This window comes from Panthera uncia, chromosome B4 (genome assembly GCF_023721935.1).
Source record: "Panthera uncia isolate 11264 chromosome B4, Puncia_PCG_1.0, whole genome shotgun sequence".
NCBI classification, from domain to species: Eukaryota; Metazoa; Chordata; class Mammalia; order Carnivora; family Felidae; genus Panthera; species Panthera uncia.
In genome coordinates, this window is record NC_064809.1 from 100159849 (window position 1) to 100181060 (window position 21212).

At 34.8% G+C, this 21212-nt stretch overlaps 1 protein-coding gene across 3 annotated transcripts in view; it reads right to left on the bottom strand.

Annotated features, from left to right (window-relative positions):
• Positions 1–404: 404 nt before the first annotated feature.
• Positions 405–21212, bottom strand: part of PAWR (pro-apoptotic WT1 regulator) — a 137364-nt gene continuing 116556 nt past the window's right edge. The window contains exons 5-8 of one of the 3 annotated variants that reach the window (XR_007456737.1): positions 18659–18763; positions 16466–16548; positions 2072–2281; positions 413–1437 (exon numbers count right to left, since the gene is read on the bottom strand). Coding sequence is in view for 2 of the 3 variants with exons in the window: in XM_049625994.1 (XP_049481951.1) it covers positions 2263–2281; positions 16466–16548; positions 18659–18763 (207 nt within the window). In the remaining variant the exon portion in view is untranslated. Of the gene's footprint in view, positions 2282–13959; positions 16549–18658; positions 18764–21212 lie in introns of those variants that run through there. The other 2 variants (XM_049625994.1, XM_049625995.1) reach the window with 2 other exon arrangements.

Below are 21212 nucleotides of genomic sequence, written 5' to 3' on the forward strand. Positions count from 1 at the left end.
AAAAGACTGATTGGTTTGCATAAGTTACACAGTAAGTTCGTAGCAGGAGCAAAGGTCAGAATCTCTGATCAATATCCTAAGCACGCCAGGACCATTAGGCTACACCTCTGCTAACAGGAAGACTGTGACACCCTGTCTAATATCAACAGAATTCTCTAAGCTGAGCCTTATTTTGGCCATTGGTTCCTTTCAGTTCACATACGAAATCTTTTTACCAGATCTGCTTCTTTCTCTTTCTCTATTCATGCCTAACAAGCAAAGAAACAGATAAAAGGAAACCTGTAAGTGCAGAGGTAAAGAATGTGAATAATCCACAAGCCAGAAAAACCTGACTAAATGAAATTAACTAAATGGATTTCTTTTCTACAGTTTAGGACGAGAATTTTCTTAAAGCATATGATGAGTCTCAGGATATACAGCAAGGTACAATGTGAGTGCAATTAAATTTCATTTTCGTGAAAATTTTTTCATAGGGTCATAAAATGGAAATGAGAAAGTACACAAGGTGGTTTTAGTAAGAGAAAGAAAAACACCTGCCAAAAAACAGTAAAAAATCATGAAAATCATTCAGAAAAGGCAGTATAGTCATCCAAAATAATTTATAAATTGAATGGGGGAGATCTATCAAAAATATAGACACAGTCCTTATAGACTAGGAAGAAAGGAATGGACTATATAGACAAAGCATATGTGGAAATAATAATACCAAGTTACGCATTTACCACGCGACATACATTGATCCAGGCATTTTTTAAAATTCTTACTTAATCCTTACAAATGCTAGATCCTTAAGAAGTTTTACCAATCCCTTAAGAGGATTAATCTCTCCTTCCTCTGTGCTTTATTTACATTATGTCTATCCTTTAACCGTATGTAAATTTATCGAAGACAGAGACCATTTGATTCGTTTTTATACTGCCTTGGGCATCTATCATAGTACCCTACCCAATAAATAGTACAGTTTAAATGAGTGTTTTTCAAACTTTGGATGCATAAGAATCACCAACAGATTTTGTTAAAAGGGCAAATCGCCAGACCCCAGAAAACGGGACTCAGTCAGTGTATCTGAACTGGACCCAGTGATTAATTCAGATACTCAAACATTTATTAAGTACTTTATGTGGTAGGTGTTATTAACTCCACTTTGTAGACAAGGAAACAAAGCCATGTGTAAAGTACTTCCTAACAGTCACAAAACGTGTAATAAGTAAGACTCAGGGTTAGGCTAAAGTAGCAACCAAGGTCTCTCATTCACTCCTTCGTTGTTTCTTTTATTTACTTATTCAAACAAGTATTTGAAAACCTCCTATGGGCTTTTTCAAAAGGAAAATGCACACAGACAGCAAATGCCAATTATTTCTGTACCGTTAGAGGACAGTCCTGGAAAAGCTTCCCCTACCAACGGAGTCCAGAGTAGCCCTCGGAAAGGGTGCAAATCTAGAAGAGAAAAGGGACGTCCTAGTTTTATTTCTAGATATAGCAGCACTTCACTATTTTAGGGATGGCTTTTTACTTTTTTTCAAGGGGGAATATATATTTTTGAAATTCCTTTCAATCTTTCTCTGTGTGGTGGCTTAGTTGGCCACTTTTAAGATGTTAAGAAAATCCAACTACCTCCTTAAAACCATATTACCTTTGGTAACCCCCACCAATTTAAACTGAAGTCCCAAATATTTTTAGTTGAAAAAAGCATAATTGCTTGCCTTAATGTTTCTCATTAATCTCACTCATGGGAGAGAAAAGTTCCTACTTCTGAACTTTATTAAAATAGATTAAACTTTCTTATACTCTACAAATGTCACATGACAAGTAAATTACCTATGATTAAGCTGAGCAAGGTATTGTCTTACTAGAGAGATATTAATCAGATATGTAAGATCTAAGAACACACAAGTATAAAATCCAATATCTAAAAAACACGAAAGGAATTAGACTGTGTACAATTTCAAGTTAATATACGTATAATTGGACAATAAAATATCCACATTCCAGTTAAGACTCTTTTTTTAGGCCAGAGGACAAACATTACTTTCCAACTTGTGCAATTCAAAAGGAAAAATGTTTTAAATACCTCTGTGGCATTCTGCCGTGATTAAAAAATCATCCCTAGTGCTAACACCTAGAACTGCCATCCTCTGTTTTGCTGTCTTATAGTACACATATCCAAATCAAGAAAAAATGCTTCTTGTTCTCCAGGAGGGTCAGTAGATAAACAACCTCTTGCTTTGATATGCTTCCTGTTCTCTTATCAGGACACACCGGTCACTGGTAATCAGGTACACTGAAAAAACAAGTGGAGAGGTAGAGAAAGAAATTGACTTGTTGCCAACCTTCATGAATTCAAGCTGATTCACCCTGTTTGTTTAGTTCCCATATCAGCTTGGTTAATGACACTGCCCTGGAATATGTTTGTTCAGGAGTCCATGCAGAGACAATTCTTAGTAGGAAAACAGGCCCAAGCTGAGGCTGGGGATTTAGAGAGAAGAGAGACCTGAGAAATACTTAGAGCCTCTCAAATAAACTAACTCAAGAAGCTCTTTATTTCTAAAAGATATTTTTCTTTACCCAAGACTGTTCAATATTCCTTCAACAGTTACATTTAGCAGGGGATATAGATTACATTACATTTGAATCAGCACATCCTGCATTCTAGTTTAGGACAGAATTCTGACTTGCCTCATTTGGACTTCTAAGGACAGCCACCCTAGAAAAGCAGAAATCTAAAACCAGATGGTAGTTTTATTGCTTATCCAGAACTTCCTGATAGCCTTTTTTTCCCCCAATTTCAGGAAAGATTAACTGTTACAATGTTTCTTCACTGGTATAAATCACACTGTAAGAGTTACCTTCATTTTAATTCTTTTCCCATCATAGCTATGAACAGGTGTTGTATCACACATTTTACATGCATCATCTCATTTATTCTTCACAATGACCCAACTAAGTTAGGCACTATTTTGTCCTTGTTGCAGATGGTGAAATTATAAAGGAACTCGTTCAAGGTCACACAGCTAATAGTGGTACAACCAGGATCTGAATTCACGTAGGTCTGAACTTGAAAACTAGTGGTCAGGTGGGTCTAATTTGGAAGCTGTGACTTCCAAATTAGTGTGTATACAAAGAACATTAGATGCAGCCCTCGGCTGTAGTACCATGACTCAGCAGATGATGAATAACTATTGCTAAATATTCCTATGACAAATACTAACCCTCCCTCAGCTCCTTCAAAGTTTGCTTCAAATGCTAGGTCCTAAAGAAGTTTATCCTAGTCCTTGAAGAATTTAATCTCTCACTCCTCTTTTGCTTGTATAGATTCTATTCTTTAACCATATGTAAGCTTTTTGAGGACAGAGACATCTGATTCATCTGAGTATTCCTGTAGACTCCAGGTGACTCTGATGTAGGAGTAGAGGAACTATCACACTTAAAGAAACAATGCTTCACTGAACAATGTAACACTGACTTGAAATCATGTTCTAAAGAGGCAAGGATAAAATGAAAACGTTAATTTCTGCTATCAAAAAATAAGTTTTATAACTTTCTAATTTAGAAATTAGTATTTTGTAATCTCTAACCTTCCCCCGAAACAGACCTGTGTCACAGACTAATCTTAGCAGTAGTCAGACACCTGTTTTCAGGTACCAGCAAAGTATGATTCCACTTCTACTGCCACGTGACACGACATCAGGGTAAATAACATGCTCCTCTTAGTCTTACTTCCTCATCTGCACAGAGACAGTTTTTTAAAAGTTCGGCAAGGGGGCACCTGGCTGGCTCGGTTGGTGGAACATGTGACTCTTGATCTTGGGGTTGTAAATTTGAGCCCCACGTTGGATATACAGATTACTTAAAATCTTTAAAAAACAAAAAGTTAGTGAGGAAGATGTTATAAACCCACTTGAGACCAAGTAAGAGAACCTCCTCAAGTAGCCTGGGAAAGAGAAACAGCTCTTACCAATATGTTATTTTTAAGAGTTTTTTTTTTTTTTAATCTCAGTTATAAAAGACTAATGCTACTCTGTAAGTCAACCAGGGGTAAATCCTCAAAATTGGATCTAATCCCCCCACATATATCCTTTCCAAATGAAATAAATCTTTAGGCACGAATAACAGGAAATGGATAAAAGTGTCCTGACCAATTAAAAAAAAGGCGGCGGGGGGAGGTGGTGAATGGATGATTTCACCACAGGGGGAGTGTTTCTCAAGTAACTAGACAACAACAGCCTATAAAGTACACCGTACTTAATCACAAAGCTCAGAAAAAAAGTAAAACCCAGGAAGAAAGTTTTACCTAACCATGGGTGACTTTGGGAATTTTATGAGCTATAAAAACACAGATATTTGAAATTCAATATAAGATTTAACATATAAACTATGAATAATTACAAATGGTTCAGATGGCCAGAAGATACTAGAAAACGTGGGGCCCTGACTCCCACCGAAGACTTACTATCATCGGCCACTGAAGACATGATTTAGGGGCAAAACTAAAATTCATCTAACAAATTAATGAAAATATGAATTTATGCTCAATATCCACACTCTCAATTTTTTCAAGATTAAGGGAATAAATCTTTCCCAAACATTAGATTTATAAGCATGATTTTGATAACATAAACTAGATAGCCCCATGACATGTATTGAGGCTCAAAAGATAAGTGAATTTCAATTCTCATCTTTTGTAAAAGTCCAAAGGACATTCTAAAAGCAGCACTCTTCAACCCTGTGCCAACTTTTTTATTGGGCAATAAAGAATAGAATGGTGTAGGCTACAATTTTTTTCACTGCAATGTCCTTTGTACTTAGTACAAAGACTAACACAAAATAGTATGCATTAAGTATTTGTGAACCAATGCAAGATACAAAATGCAAGAATTTAGGTTATAGTTGGTTTCCATAATCTGGAATAAAGGAATGGATCCTTCTTTCCGGATGAAGGCATGGGCAGGAATGGAGAAAATCATTTGCCAGTATTATTACATGGTCCCCCAGGTGATGGCTGACAGCAGCTGGGCTTTATTCTAAGCACTAGTAAGGACTCCTGGTGGCTCAGTCAGTCATGGGGCAACTTCACAACTGCTTCTAGCCATCATCCAACACTTTTTTTTTCATTTAAAAAAGTAAAGGAGCTTATATTAAGCAACATGTAACTTAACACTCAACCTGATGCCTTTTAAAAAATCTAATATAGTTAACATACAGTGTTATATTAGTTTCAAGTGTATAAGATAGTGATTCAACTATTCTATATGTTACTCAATGCCCAACAACATTAAATGTACGCTTAATCCCCTTCACATATATCACCCATCCCCCCTCTGGTAACCATCAGTTTGTTCTCTATAGTTAAAAGAGTCTGTTTCTTGGTTTGTCTTTTTTCCCATTCATTCATTTTGTTTCTTAAATCCCATGACTGAAATCATATGGCATGTCTTTCTCTTATTTCAATTATCCTATCTCCATCCATGTCACTGAAAATGGCAAGATTTCATAGTTTTTTATGGCTGAGTAATATTCCCTTGTGTTTTCCATACACACACACACACACACACACACACACACACACACACACACACACACCCCTTCTTCATTCATTCATCCATCAATGGACACTTGGGCTGCTTCCATATTCTGGCTATTGTAAATAATGCTGCAATAAACATAGGGGTGCATAGATCTTTTCAAATTATTGTTTTAGTGTTCTTTGGGTAAATACTCACAAGTGGAATTACTGGATTGCAGGGTAGTGCTATGTTTAATTTTTTGAGAACATCCATACTATTTTCCAGTGGCTGTACCAGTTTGCATTCCATCATCCAACATTCTTACTCCTCCTCTCAGGACTGCCTCACAACCTGCTGTGAAGACTTGACAATGGCCAGTACCTCTGCATAGATCCTCATGCAGAATGACTAGAAATGGAAATGTATAGTCTCTACTAAAATCCATACTATGAGCTTGAGTCAAATTTTAATGTTGTGGGGTGCAGAAACCACAATTTGCGCACCTTTTTTTATTATGAATTTTAGCTTATTATATCAGCTCTCTTTTCAAGCCCAACTTAATGAATACCTATACATTTCTACACAGTTGGTGGCTGAATTCTAATATGAACACTTTACTCAAAAGAAAATCTTGACTTCTATAATCAATCTCCTGAAATTTTCAACAAGCATGAATAGATTTAAATTTCCAAATTAAAAAAAAAATCAAGATACATTTAAGACCTATTTGAATAGAAAATGAGAAAAATAAATGAAAATGGCAAAGGAACAAGTATAGTTCTGTCACCTCCTTCAAATTTTCCAGTAAAAGTAGAAGTTGGAATATGTCTCAATGTCCATATATAGCTTTTACAGTTAAGAAGAGCTCTATAAATGCCTTCTGGTTTTTGTATCATTTGATAACTTTTTAATGTTTATTTATTTTGAGAGAGAAACAGAGAGCATGAGCAGAGGAGGGGGGAGAGAAACACAGAATCTGAAGCAGGCTCCAGGCTCTGGGCTGTCAGCACAAAGCCTGACATAGGGGTCGAATTCAAGAACCGTCAGATTATGACCTGAACTGAAGGCAGATGCCCAACAGACTGAGCCACCCAGGCACAACCTCATCTGATGATTTCAATGACTATCAAAGCTTTAGTTTTCTACAAAGAAACGTAGCTCTTGATTCTGGGTCCTGAAAGGGAATGTACAAGATGAGACTGAACACTTTATGCTGGAAAACAAGGAAGGACCAAAAGGACACAAGAGCCAACCTGGAAAACTCCTACCAGCTACACATGATATAATCTGGATATAAAAATAATGACTGCAGTGGACTAAAACACATTAAATATATAAACAAACATATGACTTACCTTTGGAGATTGTTTGAGCTGTGGCTCATTATTAAAATAAATGAAGGGAAAAATCAATGTGATCTTACCCATCTTTTAGGGCAATCAAGTAATTGATAAATGAAAAGTTTCTCTTTTAAGAATTCCTACTAATGTAAATAGAATGATAGAATTAGAAAACTATATGATAGGGGCACTTGGGTGGCTCAGTTGGTTCAGCATCTGACTTCGGCTCAGCTCATGATCTTGCAGTACGTGAGTTTGAGTATGTGTCAGGCTCTGTGCTGACAGCTCAGAGCCTGGAGCCTGCTTCAGATTCTTTGTCTCCCTCTCTCTCTGCCCCTCCCCACCTCATACTCGGTCTCTGTCTCTCAAAAATAAACATTAAAAAAACTTTTTTTACATAATAATAGTATCTGAATGTTAATCTGAATGTTAATCTTAACATCACTAAAAGTGAGAAAAGACATATTGTATCTCATGTGATTCAATAGAAAGTACACACCACCTATGAATTATTGTCCAAAAGAATATAAATTGAATCTAATAAAGCCTCTGCATCTAATTAACAATTTACAGGAAAAAGAGAGGATACAGGGCAAGTTAAACAGCATCATAAAGATGCAATTAGTCAAATCTAGAATGTGGGAAATTCTATAAAGCAAATAATCTAATTTCTTCAATTTGAAAAACGGCATAAAAATTGGAGGTGTGTCTAATTTGTAGACTAAAAAAGACTTAAGAGACATACTAATCAAATACAGTGGATGACTCTCAACTGAATCTTTATCTGAATGAACTAACAGTAAAAAGGCATTTCTGAGCTATCTAGGGAAATGTGAACACAAAGTACTACCCATGGTGGCAGCCAGGCAAAGGGGCCTTGCTAGTCACTTAATATGGGGTGGGTAATTGACTGTCCCAGCTGCTAAGGTCTGAATCCACCATGGTGTTTAACAGAGGCCTGTTTCCTACAGCAGAGCAGGAATATATAGTCAAGCCCACTCCTGTAAGATGTGGGTCTACTTTTATGAACACCAACAGGCACCTTTGATTTGAGGACTTTTACACCTTGCTAAAACTCTTTTTGAACTGCACTGTGGATTAAGACTTCCTGCTCAGCCATCCTTCCCGTTTTCCTTCATAGTAGTCAAACCTGTACCAATGTCTTCCCAACCTCCCCTAGCTCCTGCTTACTTACGAGTGTTTTCAAATAGCATTGAAATTGTTAGGTGGGATAAACACTGTGGTTGTTTTTTAAGTCCTTATCTAATAGAGATACTCAAATATTTATAGGTGAAATGATAGGATGATTGAAATTTAATTTTTTTTTCATTTTACTTATTGTTGAAGCAGAGGGGAAGAGCAGCAAAGGGAGAGAGAGAATCCCAAGCAGGCACCATGCTAAGTGCAGAGCCCAACACGGGGCTTGATCCCAAGACCCTGAGATCATGACCTGAGCCAAAATCAAAAGTAAGACACTCAACCGATTGAGCCACCCAGGCGCCCCTGAAATTTAACTTTAAAATACCCCAGCAAAAAAAGAAAAAAATGGGGGATAAAATAAGATTCGTAAGATATGGATAACTATTTTCTCAACTTTTTTGTATATCTGAAAATGTCCATAGTAAGAAATGAAAAATACCTGACTAGTGATCCTCAAAACTATCAAGGTCATCAAAAATACAAAAAGTCTAAGAAAGTGTCACAACTAAGAGGAGTATAAAGAGACATAACTCCTAAATGTAGTGGGGTATCATAGATTGGATCCTGGAACAAAGAAAAGATATGAGAGAAAAACTAAGGAAATCTGAATCAGGTATGGATTTTAATAATAACGTATCAATATTGGTTCATTAACTGTGACAAATGCACTATACTAATGTAAAACATTAGTAACCAGGGAAATTGGCTGTGGGATATTTGAGTACTCTCCATACTACCTTCATAGTAATTCTGTAACCTAAAATTGCTCTAAAGTATTTAAAAAGCAGAAGAAAATAATTAAAAAATAATAAACTATCTCATCATGTAAGAAAAAAATGATTCGAAATTAATACATAATAGACTTTAAATTTTTTCTTTACTCGTTGGGATGCAACACTTGATTTCTCCTCACTGATCAATTAGCTAGAAATGCTACTGATTTTCTGAGGTCACAGAGAGTAAACTCTGAAGATTCAACCTCCCCATACGCCACTCGATAGGGTCCACACATGGAGAAAAAAAAAAAAAGACAAAACCAACAAAAGCAAAACTGTAAGTGATGAAACATACATTTATTTATTCCAATAAAGTTTTAAAATTTGAAAAAAAAATGCATTATTGTTACCAAAAACCTTTAGACAATAACAGAGATCGAGCTTAACACAGTAAAACAAAGATTTCATTCCACAGTCTCTTGGACTTAAGAATCCATTTGAGTTCCAGAGATAACACTAAACTAATGTAGTGATGTCAAGCTGCCAGTATCCATGCTGGGGCTTTTCCTGATACAGTCTTTTGCAATATAAGCAACAATGAAAAGATTCCTTTTTTTTTTTTTTTTTACAAGTTCATGTTATATTATTTATACACTGTCCAAAAAGAAACCCCCAGATCTTTATTTAAAAATAGAAATGTGCAATGCAAATCTACAAGCTTTGACCTGCATCAGAATTACCTGAAGGGCCTGTTAAAACATAGATTGCCGAGCCTCACCTCATTCAGGTGTCGGGAGTTTCTCTTTCTAATAGGTTTCTAAGTGAAGCCAATACTACTAGTATGGGGACCACACTTTGAGAATTATTAGTATTTAATAGGACAATGATTACATCATAAAAGTGAATATATCACAGCATAAGCACAAAGCACTGCTTTGTGGCTTTGAGCAAATTACTCTTCCCAATCTGTAGCTTGCACAAGTTTTAAAGAAGTGAATAAAAAAGTATCACAGCACTTAACACAATGCCTGGCAAACACAGCTACTGAATTACTAATTATTTAATGTTCTTGTGCTATACTACATTAGGGTTACAGTTGTGCTCAAATTGTTAACTAAGTGAGTCACTATGCTTAGCAGAACATCTTAAGCCTTAAGCCATACACTGATCTTACAGGAGCTGCAAGAAACAAAAGGCACTTTTAGGCCCCCTATGACAATCATTTAGCATTTCCAAAATGTCCATTCACTCATCCCATTACAATTTTCACTGATTCACTTTAAAGAGTGCGGTTAATGTGACAGTTACTGGCATAATTTTACTTTAAATTATTGATGTTGTTCATTGTTCCAAATCATCCACACATGAGTCTTTCAATTTTCTATGGAAAACTAGTAATTTTCCGACTATCTTTAACACTACATATCAAACAAATGCATTTTTACCAAAAGTGATTTTCAGGTTCTTAAAAGAAAATGGAATTTCCTATGGCTCTGATAGCTTTGGTTACACTCCTGTACTACAAGAATGATAAATCAGATGCCTATTAATTTTTCTTAATAATTTGTTTCCATAAGGCCAAGATGTCCACAGATGACATCATGTACCTTTGTTTAACCACAGTAAATAGTTCACATTTTAAAGGAATGCAAATATTTCTCTAGATATAAACCTGTAACATAAAGGCTGTGGATTTCATGTCCCATGATATGTCTAAACAGAAAAGCAACTGCTTATATATGTGTTAAGACTATAACTTATACTGAATAATTCTGCACATTTTAATGTGAAGAACACAAAATTCTTATTTTGCTTTTCTTTCACATGTGTAAAGTCAAAGTCCAATCTACTTTTACTAACTGGTTCATATTAATTTTTTCATATCTCTCATCTATGATATCAAGTAGGTAGTTTCTTCCTTTATTAAATGCATCTTTATTCAGCCACACAAGTTTTTTGAAAGTGAAGAATAAAACTGTGCATTTTGCATTTTGTCCAGTATTAAAAGGGAAGTTTTGCCTTCTAGCTTCCTTTTCAACGTTATCTGGTTAGATATCAAAATAAAATGGATTATAAAGGATATTATAACCAGTCCTATCTCTTTAACATGAAGGTCCAACATCATATAAATTCTTTCCAAGAAGTTGGCCAGGAAGAAAAGGTAACTAACCTCTTGTAGAGGTGAAAAGAAAAACCAGACACATGAGATTAGTATATTGGTAGTATACAGCTACTGACAGAATTGTGTGTATGCACAGAGTGAATCCAGAAGAAAAAAAATAGGAATTTGATGAAGTCTAAGATAAGGCTTCCAGATACAATTAAGACTAAAAGGTCTTGCAAATTTTTTCAATAGGCTTGCTAATGGAGTAGGTTCTTATATAAGGACTTGAGACATTATCTAAACAGTCTGACTGAAGGATGCTTGTTCACTTGTTAGACATGTATGACATTACTGACAAGATTAATTTAGAGTTCTAGAAGTAAAGAAGACTGATTAGCTTGTGCAGGTGTATGAAGAATGACACATTAGCAAAAGGTTATGTAAACCATTTACTCAAAAAACAAAGACCAGATTTTTACATTCCCAGACCCCTACTTATCTTTTTCAAACTATGAAGGGCCTGAAATTCTTTGAACACCATCAGATTTAGTTGGGAACAGCTCCAATTTTGAATTAAGGAATTATTCGTGTAGTTTTAAAACACAACTAAAAATTTTCAATCAGATTGAACATTTGTACACTTCCTCACTTATTCAAGAAGTCCCACCATTAATGTATACAGATCTTATCAACACTGCATTTTTGTTTTTTAAAACATTATTCTTTCTATAATAATATATACTAAAGATTTAAAAGTACTGCATACTCTTTCGGTAAGAGGTACACAAGTTAATTAGAATATTTGCATTATCCCTTAACTTCAAAAATAAAACTGATGGTCAGAGTTTTACTGATAGTTCAGGAATAAAAACATAATTAGTGTTGAAAAATAAATGAAAATTTATTTTTTCATTGAGTATTTAAGAATGAATCTATATCGTTGACTACTCCATAACAAAACCTATGCAATGGGAATTATGAAAGCTCCCTACACAGTATTAATGCGGTCAATAAATTATCCAGGTGTTTTCCTCAAATGTTTAATTACCTGAATTAACTGATTTTTCAACGAAACAATAAATTTTAGTTTTCTTATGGTTTTTGCTGATAATAACAGCCATCTGATACTTAAACTTAGAAGAAAAACATAATAAAAACCCTGAATAAAATAGGCAGATCTGTCAAAAAAAATTTCACCAAAAAAGGTAATATACATCTATTAGGCATCTAGAGAGAGATTCAAGACAAAACAGGCACATAATCGGTGTCCATCGAGTGATCATCACTAACATTCTATTATTACCAAATTAGTATGTGCCTGTATGTGAACTGTTAGATGTAAATGTCTTAAAACAACCAGTAATCAATAATGTATAGAGAGCATACCATTAACAGGTTGGTGTATCTGAAATGCACTGAACTGTTTCTACTTTATTACTGCTATAAATTCCTTAACAATGTTCTTTTCATAAAGCACAATTACCTAAATGAAATATGGTAAGATACTTCCCAATATACATCAGGTCTTCCAATCCACCATTCAGTAAATGCTGCAGCAAATTAAATGGTACCTATTACTAGACCTAAAAGACAATGGCTAGATAATTAATACCAAAAATACACTTTTGAATTAACTATTTAGATTAGACCAACTAATGCTAATTAAGATTGTATTTTGTGCTATTGACACATACTACATAGATTGTACACTGCTAAATGGAAAGGCTGATCCATGTCCCTTTTTAAAAAACCTCTATAATAACTATAATGATATACCTAGTAGACTACTAAATACTTGCCAGAAGAACAGATATGAAAATTTAATGTATTTATACTCCTCATCCATAGTCCTCTCGCATACTCACACGTAATTATTTTTAGAATGGGGATATGATTTTAACATGCTGTAACAATCCAGCTAAGTAAAATAAAACAAAAACAAAAACAAAAACAAAAACAATATGGGCTCAGGTTTTCTTGGGTAGTTTTTCAAGTCTTAATACTGAGAATGAAACAACTAACTTCTATACATCAGTGAGAAATTTAACAAAAGGCGGGAAGGCACCTGATGAGCAAGACGTTTGTTGTCTATTGGTATTATGCTTTCAGTTTAATAGAACAACAAAAGTGGCACTAGTTCTCAGACAAGTAACACAAATTACAATGCTGGTTGATGGGATGCCCTTTCCTTAAGAGAGTGAGCACAGTTCCAAAGCAAAGGAAGTCAAGCTTACTGTTACATATTAGGAATGGTTTAGATACAATAGAAGAATGTTTAGCGCTGACTTTGACATGTTATTTTAAAGTTCTGATTCCTGAATGCTAGTTCTTTCTCACTTACTACTGCTCCCAATGAAAAGCTGGTGTGTTGGTTTCTTTTACTACAAAGCGAAAATATATGCCTGAATCTTGTAACAGGCTATTAACAAAACCATGAACAGTTATTAAGGGCCAATACTGCATGGAACTTACTAAGCACTGACTCAATATTATAAAACTATAAAAAAGATAAAAGAGGACTATCACTGTACATATGACTATTGTCTAGAACACCAGATCAATGATCAAACCCAAAGTCTTTCCTGTTTCGTATTACAATGTTGAACATATGGGCATGTCTATTATACTGACTTGCATTGTTTTCAACAAAGTATTAATGGACTCAAATGTTACATTTTAATTTCTAATTATAAAAATCCAGATTAACTGTGAATCTATAAGCGACTTATAAATGAGGTAGGTTTTTCACCTTAAGAATACATTGCTTTAATAACCACAATTAAAAAGTTACTTTAAAATAAAAAGAATACATTGATTCATGTATCTGCCCCAATACCTAATTTTCTATGTTTTAAACTGTTTGAGCCGGTGTAACAGTGCTAATCTCTAGATTTAGTAAATTCCCTTAGAAATACACAAAATGCCACCCTTTTCCCCTCTAAAGGCAACTGTAGTGCAATAAAATTAATGACAATTCTAGAAGAATGAAATGGAGATTACTTTGTAAGCCTTAATACATGTCAGAAATCAGGGAGATAAGTCATGTTTATTTTAGTTAATAAACTTACTGTTTTGAAAATAAGATCATAAACACATTAAAACTTTGAATATGCTTTATTATGCCATAAATTCCCAGGAAATAGAAGAAATATAATTTCTGAATGGAACTAATAATTTCACATACTAGCACTTTATTGTCAACAGCCAAGTTTTCTAAAGTAGTGCACATGTATTTAAAGTTAACCTTTTTAAAATCTCAATGCTTTTTTTTTAATCTCAATGCTTTTTATAAATTTTAAAAGGAAATTATAGCAGATTCTACTTAATTTTTCACTACTCAGTGTAAAAATCTATGTGTGATATAAATAAACATTTTAAGAACAGGGGGAAGGACTGCATGTGAATTGCTTTGCCTAAGCTGTTAGGCTCCTGTACTAGGTACCATTATGTAAAATATCATTGTTGGAATTTTTCCTAATAAACTGAAGGAAAATTTTTAAAATACCTCACTCTTTAAAAACATCAATAACTGGTATAAGTTTAAAAAGGAAAATGAAATATTCCTTTACTTACATATGGACTAAATAGAAATTTAAAATAATTTACTGAAAAACCAGCACACTAATATATTTTACGGTGATACTGACAGCATTTTCACAACATCCAAAACTTCGATGCAAAACTAGGTAATACCAGTATTTCCGCCACATACCGAAGGGTAACTGAAGGGAGAGGAGCGTGCCTCACAGCCAAGGCAGTGACTGAGCCTGGCGTACCACTGTGACACGTGGGCAGCAGGTGGCTGTTCCCAGGCTGGGTAATGTTCTCCGAAATGATGTCCTTATGTAGTAATTCTGCAACTATATCAAGTTTGGTAATCTAACATTGACCTTTTTGGTAAATATATATAGACATATGAAAACTTCCCCAGGGGCCAGATAAATTATTAAATAAACTAAAAGGAAACAAAATGCTAGTAGCTAACATACATTAATTCTAGGGTATCAATGGAAGATATAGGAGGATATAGACAGCAGCTATTTCCAAACCTAGGTTATGATCAGAATCATCAGATGGTAAGCTTTAAACATTCTGTCCAGGCTCTCAACCTAAATCTAGCTAGAAATTACAGCCAGGGAATTCTTTGTAAGCAACCCAAGTGATCCTGATGATTAGCCAAGGTTGAAACTTCTCAAGTGAGAAGCCAATCTAACTAACCACAAGGAGTTTTAAAATTCAAAATTTACTCTACATTTGGTCCAACTGTTTCACTTCCCTATTTTTCTAATAGTCAATAATGAAGGAAATTGGCAAGTGAAGAAAAAGAGTCAGCAGGGTACCCAAAATGGGTTTTACTATGTTTAACTGGACAAAAGGATTATCTGTATACGGTTTACAATTCAACTATCAGACAGACATTTCTTAATGTTAACATATTTTAAAAGAGGGGGTTTCCTTACTCAGCATGAAAATATAATATAAAACAACTCTAAACATTAATAATATTTAATAGAAAATTTGTATAATTCTTCAAAATTTTTAAAAATTGTTTTTAAAAATCCAATGTTGGAAAGAAAATCCCTTAAATTTGAGGTAGGGGAATAATTCTTTCACATGAGACCACTGTATCACAGTGTTATTATTCTCCAAGTTAGAAATAAGGAAAGTATTTTGGTACTATTTTTGTTTATGTACTGTTTTGTAAATATAAGTATAAATGTTTTTGTGGATAAATATTTTGGTTTTTATTTAATGCAAATGATAATTAAAAATATGGATTATTTTTTATACATTGAAATTGTACACACTCTCCAGGACTGATGAATAAACAACTTTTTAATATCCCATGTTCACTTATAAACCTTGAAATAATAAAAAAGGTAGGACCTACCCAAGAAATTTTATAATGAAATTATAAAATTGTATGTTTTTCAGAAGTGATTTAAATTTGTTTTCAACATTCAGATACAAAACTGTATATTTTAATGTACTGCAGCACAATTCAAGTATTCTCTAATATTTTTCTTTAGCCAACTAGTCATGGTATTAAGTGACTTTTCCTAACAGCTTTCCTTTTTAAAGATGACCGTTACACAAAACGGTGTGACACTCTCTAAATTGCTGAAAATAAGTTGAAAGAACAAATGACAGTAGAAATGAGTTTCTGAGTGAATCAACAACACATAAAAGTTTGCACACATCAGTAATAAGGCATTTGCAGGTAACTCCCCAAAAGTATGTGAATTCATGTAAACAAAGACCATGTATATTCCTTCAGGGAGAAAATACACTACCATAGATAAAATTTTTCAAATGGTTGTGACTTTATACCATATATTATTTGAATACCACACAAAACCAAAAGAGGCATAACCTGCCATTTTAATAACTGAAAGATGTTACTGAATTGTGAAATTGAAGGTTGATACTCTTATGAAATAATGAAAAAGAAGTATCTTGAAAATAAACATCCACTGTTTTCTAGAAATAAATATACATACTTAATGTATTGCAGCATAGGAATATTATCCTAGCATTAACCATAACATTCAATCAGTAGTTCTAAAATATTTTTTCCACACTGGGACTTGAATCTTCTACCTTGTTAGCTGACCAACAACTTTCAAAAGAGTTTTATTTTCTTGCTTTAGTTGTTCATTTTCATCTTCTATGTCATCTAGGTCCTTAAGGAAACAAGAAAAAAAATAAAATATGAGTTTTTAAATACTTAAAAATATTCTAAAGTGATAAAAACACTTAAAAATACAAAGAAAATTCACACAAGCATTTAATTTGGAAAGAAGGGTAAGTTCTGAAAACCACTTTAGATGGAATATGCCCCACCTGACGGCAGCACCCACTACTCAATTCCTCATTATTATCATGATAACATGCATCATCTCTTGCCAGATTTTTCAGTTTTTCAAGAGAAGCCAAAAATCAGGATTCTTTAGCTGTGAATCTTAACCTATCTCCCCTTCCCCCAAATTGAGGGCTGAACACAATACATGTGTGGGCAGTATGAGGTTCAGGGCTTTAAACTGCAGCCTGTGTCAAACGAAGTAGAAGATGATTGAGGTACAAGTTCTGAATGTACTCCTACCATCTTGTACAATCTCTAACAAGGATGTCTCTTGTGGGGTGGGAATCTGGGGAAGCGACAGAAGGAAGGCATACAGGAAAGGAGCTCTGGAGCATATACAGTTGATCTGATTCAATTCAGCTTAGGCTTCTCTATATTTTGTTTGAGGAAAGGTTTTAGAGCTTAAAAAAAAAATGAAAGCCAGTAAACTAATCACTCTCAAGTTTTAAAGTTATATGATTCCAGGTCTATGTTCCCTATATTAATCCTAGTACCCAGGTATACAACAAATTTGGTAAATATAAAGATAATTCCCTCTAAGTTTTAATGAGAAGAAACTTTTTCAAGGCAGAATGTTTACTGATGGTCATAAAGGCACATATTTTTAGATTTATCCTTCTAATTCAAAAATCTAAAACTTGGAGCCATCAATTTAAACTATAAATGTGCTACTGAATAGCAGCGCTCTGATATCCAGTATACTGCCTTTGGACAATTAGGTAAATGATTTTAAAATGAGCAAAAACAGAATCTGTATTTACTCACAAACTAAATGAATGATATTGGGAACCTTAACTGTTGAAAACAACAATAAATATACAGGATTCACAAAATCACTACAACTGAGACCTGCTTAAAATTTAGAATTAAATAATAAAATACATTTCTGTATTACTAGATTATAAACTCTGAAGAGCAGGTGTTTTAACTATTCTAATGTACATAGTGCCTAAGAAAATGCTAATACACACAGACATCAAAAATATTTTCACATTTTATTAAGTCATATTCCAAAACCAACAGAGGACCGCCTGTGTTCTAAGCCAAGATGAAAGGCTATCTACAAGAATGGAAGAGCTTACTTAGAATTAGGAATATGGGATACCTGCTGTCAAATACTGTCTTAGCTGATTACTATGTGATCACCACATATGACCTTGAGCAAGTTAAACTCAAGTTTCTCAGTGTCCTCATCTACCACCTGTAGTTAATGCCTCAGAGCTTTATTAGAATGGGTCTGCACATAATGAAGCGTCTTTAGTTTCTCTTCTTTCATTGTTAGAGTTCAGACTGATTAGGAATCTATTCCTTTTTTCCCTGAAGCAAACCTATTTCTTTCCTTCATCTTACCTAAAGCTTTCCAAAATGCAAAACATTGGTATCTCTTCTCATCACCATTACCTAAGTATGGCCTAGCAGTAATACCTGATTCTTAAGCAAAAAGTAAATTCTAGGGCTGAAAACAAGAAAAAGCAACAAACAGCACTAATCAAGACCTTGAGGTAACCCTAAACCTAAAGTAAGAGATACCTCTATATAACTGGAGGGAAAAGGTGGTGAAAATATACACAAAGACATCTGGAGTTTCTATGTCAAGAAAGTAGCAAGTTTAATTCTTCACTGAGGCAACTATGTGCCAACACCCTTTTTGATGTGTGGTGGTGACCAAGCCTCTCACCTCCAGACTAACAAAACACTGAACAAATCTGTTCATCAGTCCATCACCCAAAGAATAGCATTAACTGAATACAACTGATAACTGGCCAGAGGAAATCCACTTATAGAATGAAATGATGGTTCTTATTACCACAAATTACCATTTCATTATCAAAATAATGAATTTAAGTAATCTTTTCATATATATGTATTTTCACCCAATTGCCGGGAAAAATAAAAAAGAAACCATACAAGTGAAACGTGTGAATACTCACTCTATTTAACAAATCAATTTCTTCCTTGAGTTTTCCAATCATTTCCTCTTTATCTTGCATTAGTCTCACAAGTCTTAAGTTTTCTTGTCTTTCTCTTACTACTTCCTGGTAGATACAATTACAAAGCATTAATTGGGAAGTAACTGGTTGCTTTTAACCTTAAATGACATCTATCTGCCACATCTGATGAAGTACCTTAGATATATGAAGATTTCCAACGCATTTCTTAAGTCACTTGCTAAGGGAGGGAATAACCCATCCAGGAAAGACCCAAAGAATGAGAGGAATACAGGAGTTGTATATTTCTGATTAAATCTATATTTACACAATTCTTTAACACATACTAATAACCCAATGACTTACCCTCTTTAGTTTATCACCACCCTTAGTAATGAAATACCTTATTTTTTTTAATGGATAACATCCTGTTTGAGGAAATTCAAGCTTTTTATTTGAAATACAGGGATTTCAAAAATTTTTTTATTGTTTATTTTATTTTTAAGAGAGAGACAGACAGAGTGTGAGCTGGGGAGGGGCAGAAAGACAGGGAGACAGACTCCAAAGCAGGCTCCAGGCTCCGAGGTGTCAGTGCAGAGCCAGATGTGGGGCTCGAACTCATGAACCACGAGATCATGACCTGAACTGAAGTCAGAGGCTTAACCAAATGAGCTACCCAGGAGCCCCCAAAATACAAAGTTTAAGAAAAGGAGATGGGGGCGCCTGGGTGGCTCAGTCGGTTAAGTGTCCGACTTCAGCTCAGGTCATGATCTCACGGTCTGTGAGTTTGAGCCCTGCGTCGGGCTCTGTGCTGACAGCTCAGAGCCTGGAGCCTGTTTCAGAATCTGTGTCTCCCTCTCTCTCTGAACCTCCCCCGTTCATGCTCTGTCTCTCTCTGTCTCAAAAATAAACGTTAAAAAAAAAAAAAGAAAAGAAAAGGAGATGGTTTCATGGAAAGTTCTAAACAGAAAAATAATCGTCTTCAATTTTACTTGTGGCTCTGCCAGTTAATGGGTAAAATAAAAGACCTGAAACAGATGACTTGTTTTTAAACTTTTCTTCTTTAAAAAATGTAACACCTTTTTCAAAGAAATACTATTTAGAATCCAGGTCCTTGGGGGCGCCTGGGTGGCTCAGTCGGTTAAGCGTCCGACTTCGGCTCAGGTCATGATCTCGCGGTCTGTGGGTTCGAGCCCCGCGTCGGGCTCTGTGCTGACAGCTCAGAGCCTGGAGCCTGCTTCCGATTCTGGGTCTCCCTCTCTCTCTGACCCTCCCCCATTCATGCTCTGTCTCTCTCTGTCTCAAAAATAAATAAACATTAAAAAAAAAATTTAGAATCCAGGTCCTTGGGCTGGGTTGACTACTTTGGGGGCAAAAGGAAAGCAGAACTGAAAAACGTCTGAGAATTTAACTTCTTTCCTACTAACCCTTAGAAAAAGCAGTCAGCCGGCCTCATTAATCAGAGGCTGCCAAATTACTAGCAACTGTATCCAAACTCCTGTGGAACTTTAAAAACCTTTTAAAGAAACCCTTGAAACCTATGAGACTAGATGTGTTCCTTGAAATTTTCATTTGTTATTTAATGTTTATTTATTTATTTTTGAGACAGAGAGAGACAGAGTGTTAGTGGGGGAGGGGAAGAGAGTGAAGGAGACAAAGAATCGGAAGCAGGCTCCAGCCTCTGAGCTGTCAGCACAGAACCTGATGCAGGGCTCAAACTCACGAACCGTGAGATCATGACCCAAGCCGAAGTGGGAAGTTTAACTGACTGAGCCACCTAGGCACTCCTTAAAAGTTTTTTACTTAAACCCACAGAAACTGGTATCAAAGGTGAGATGTGAACTATAAACGATCATAATGCTATAAAATTTTTTTCATTAAATTTCTGCTTAAAATAATCTTTATATCACAGGGAATAATTTCAACTCAGCAAAAAACATATTTTCAACAATCAGAAAGGAATTCAGGACCATTATCAATTTTATGGGCTAAATGTCTACAGGAAAAAACCTGAGATCATATGGTTAATAAATGTATACCAATGTGCATCTGACTTGTTTTCAAAGATACTCCTGAACAGGTTTATTCTGACAATTGTTTCAAACACCAAAGATGGTTCTAGGCTTTAACCAGAACCCAGAAGAAAGTCTACATATGATAAACTGTACAGATAATATAATACACACAGTAGTATATATTGCCAGCATAGACATGACATTGTGAAGACAAAGACAAAGACTGTCTTTAATGTATTAGAGGTAACCCTTGGCAGAATGGGAGTGTCAATTAAATATTAAGGAATACAAGAATTGGCTCCATTTCTAAAAGTTTTAACATCAACAGCATTGAATAGGAAAGTATAAGGGAATCAGAAAATGCCTAACCACTAATGCATCTGGAAAATATATATTTAAGACAGTAGTTCAATGCTGCTACTTGACTATATATGGAAATACCAATTAACACTAATGATATCTTCCACTAGTGCCTCTCATTCTTTTCACCTTGTTGGCACTCTGTCTCACACAAATTTCAGATTATTTTCAAATGCTATGAA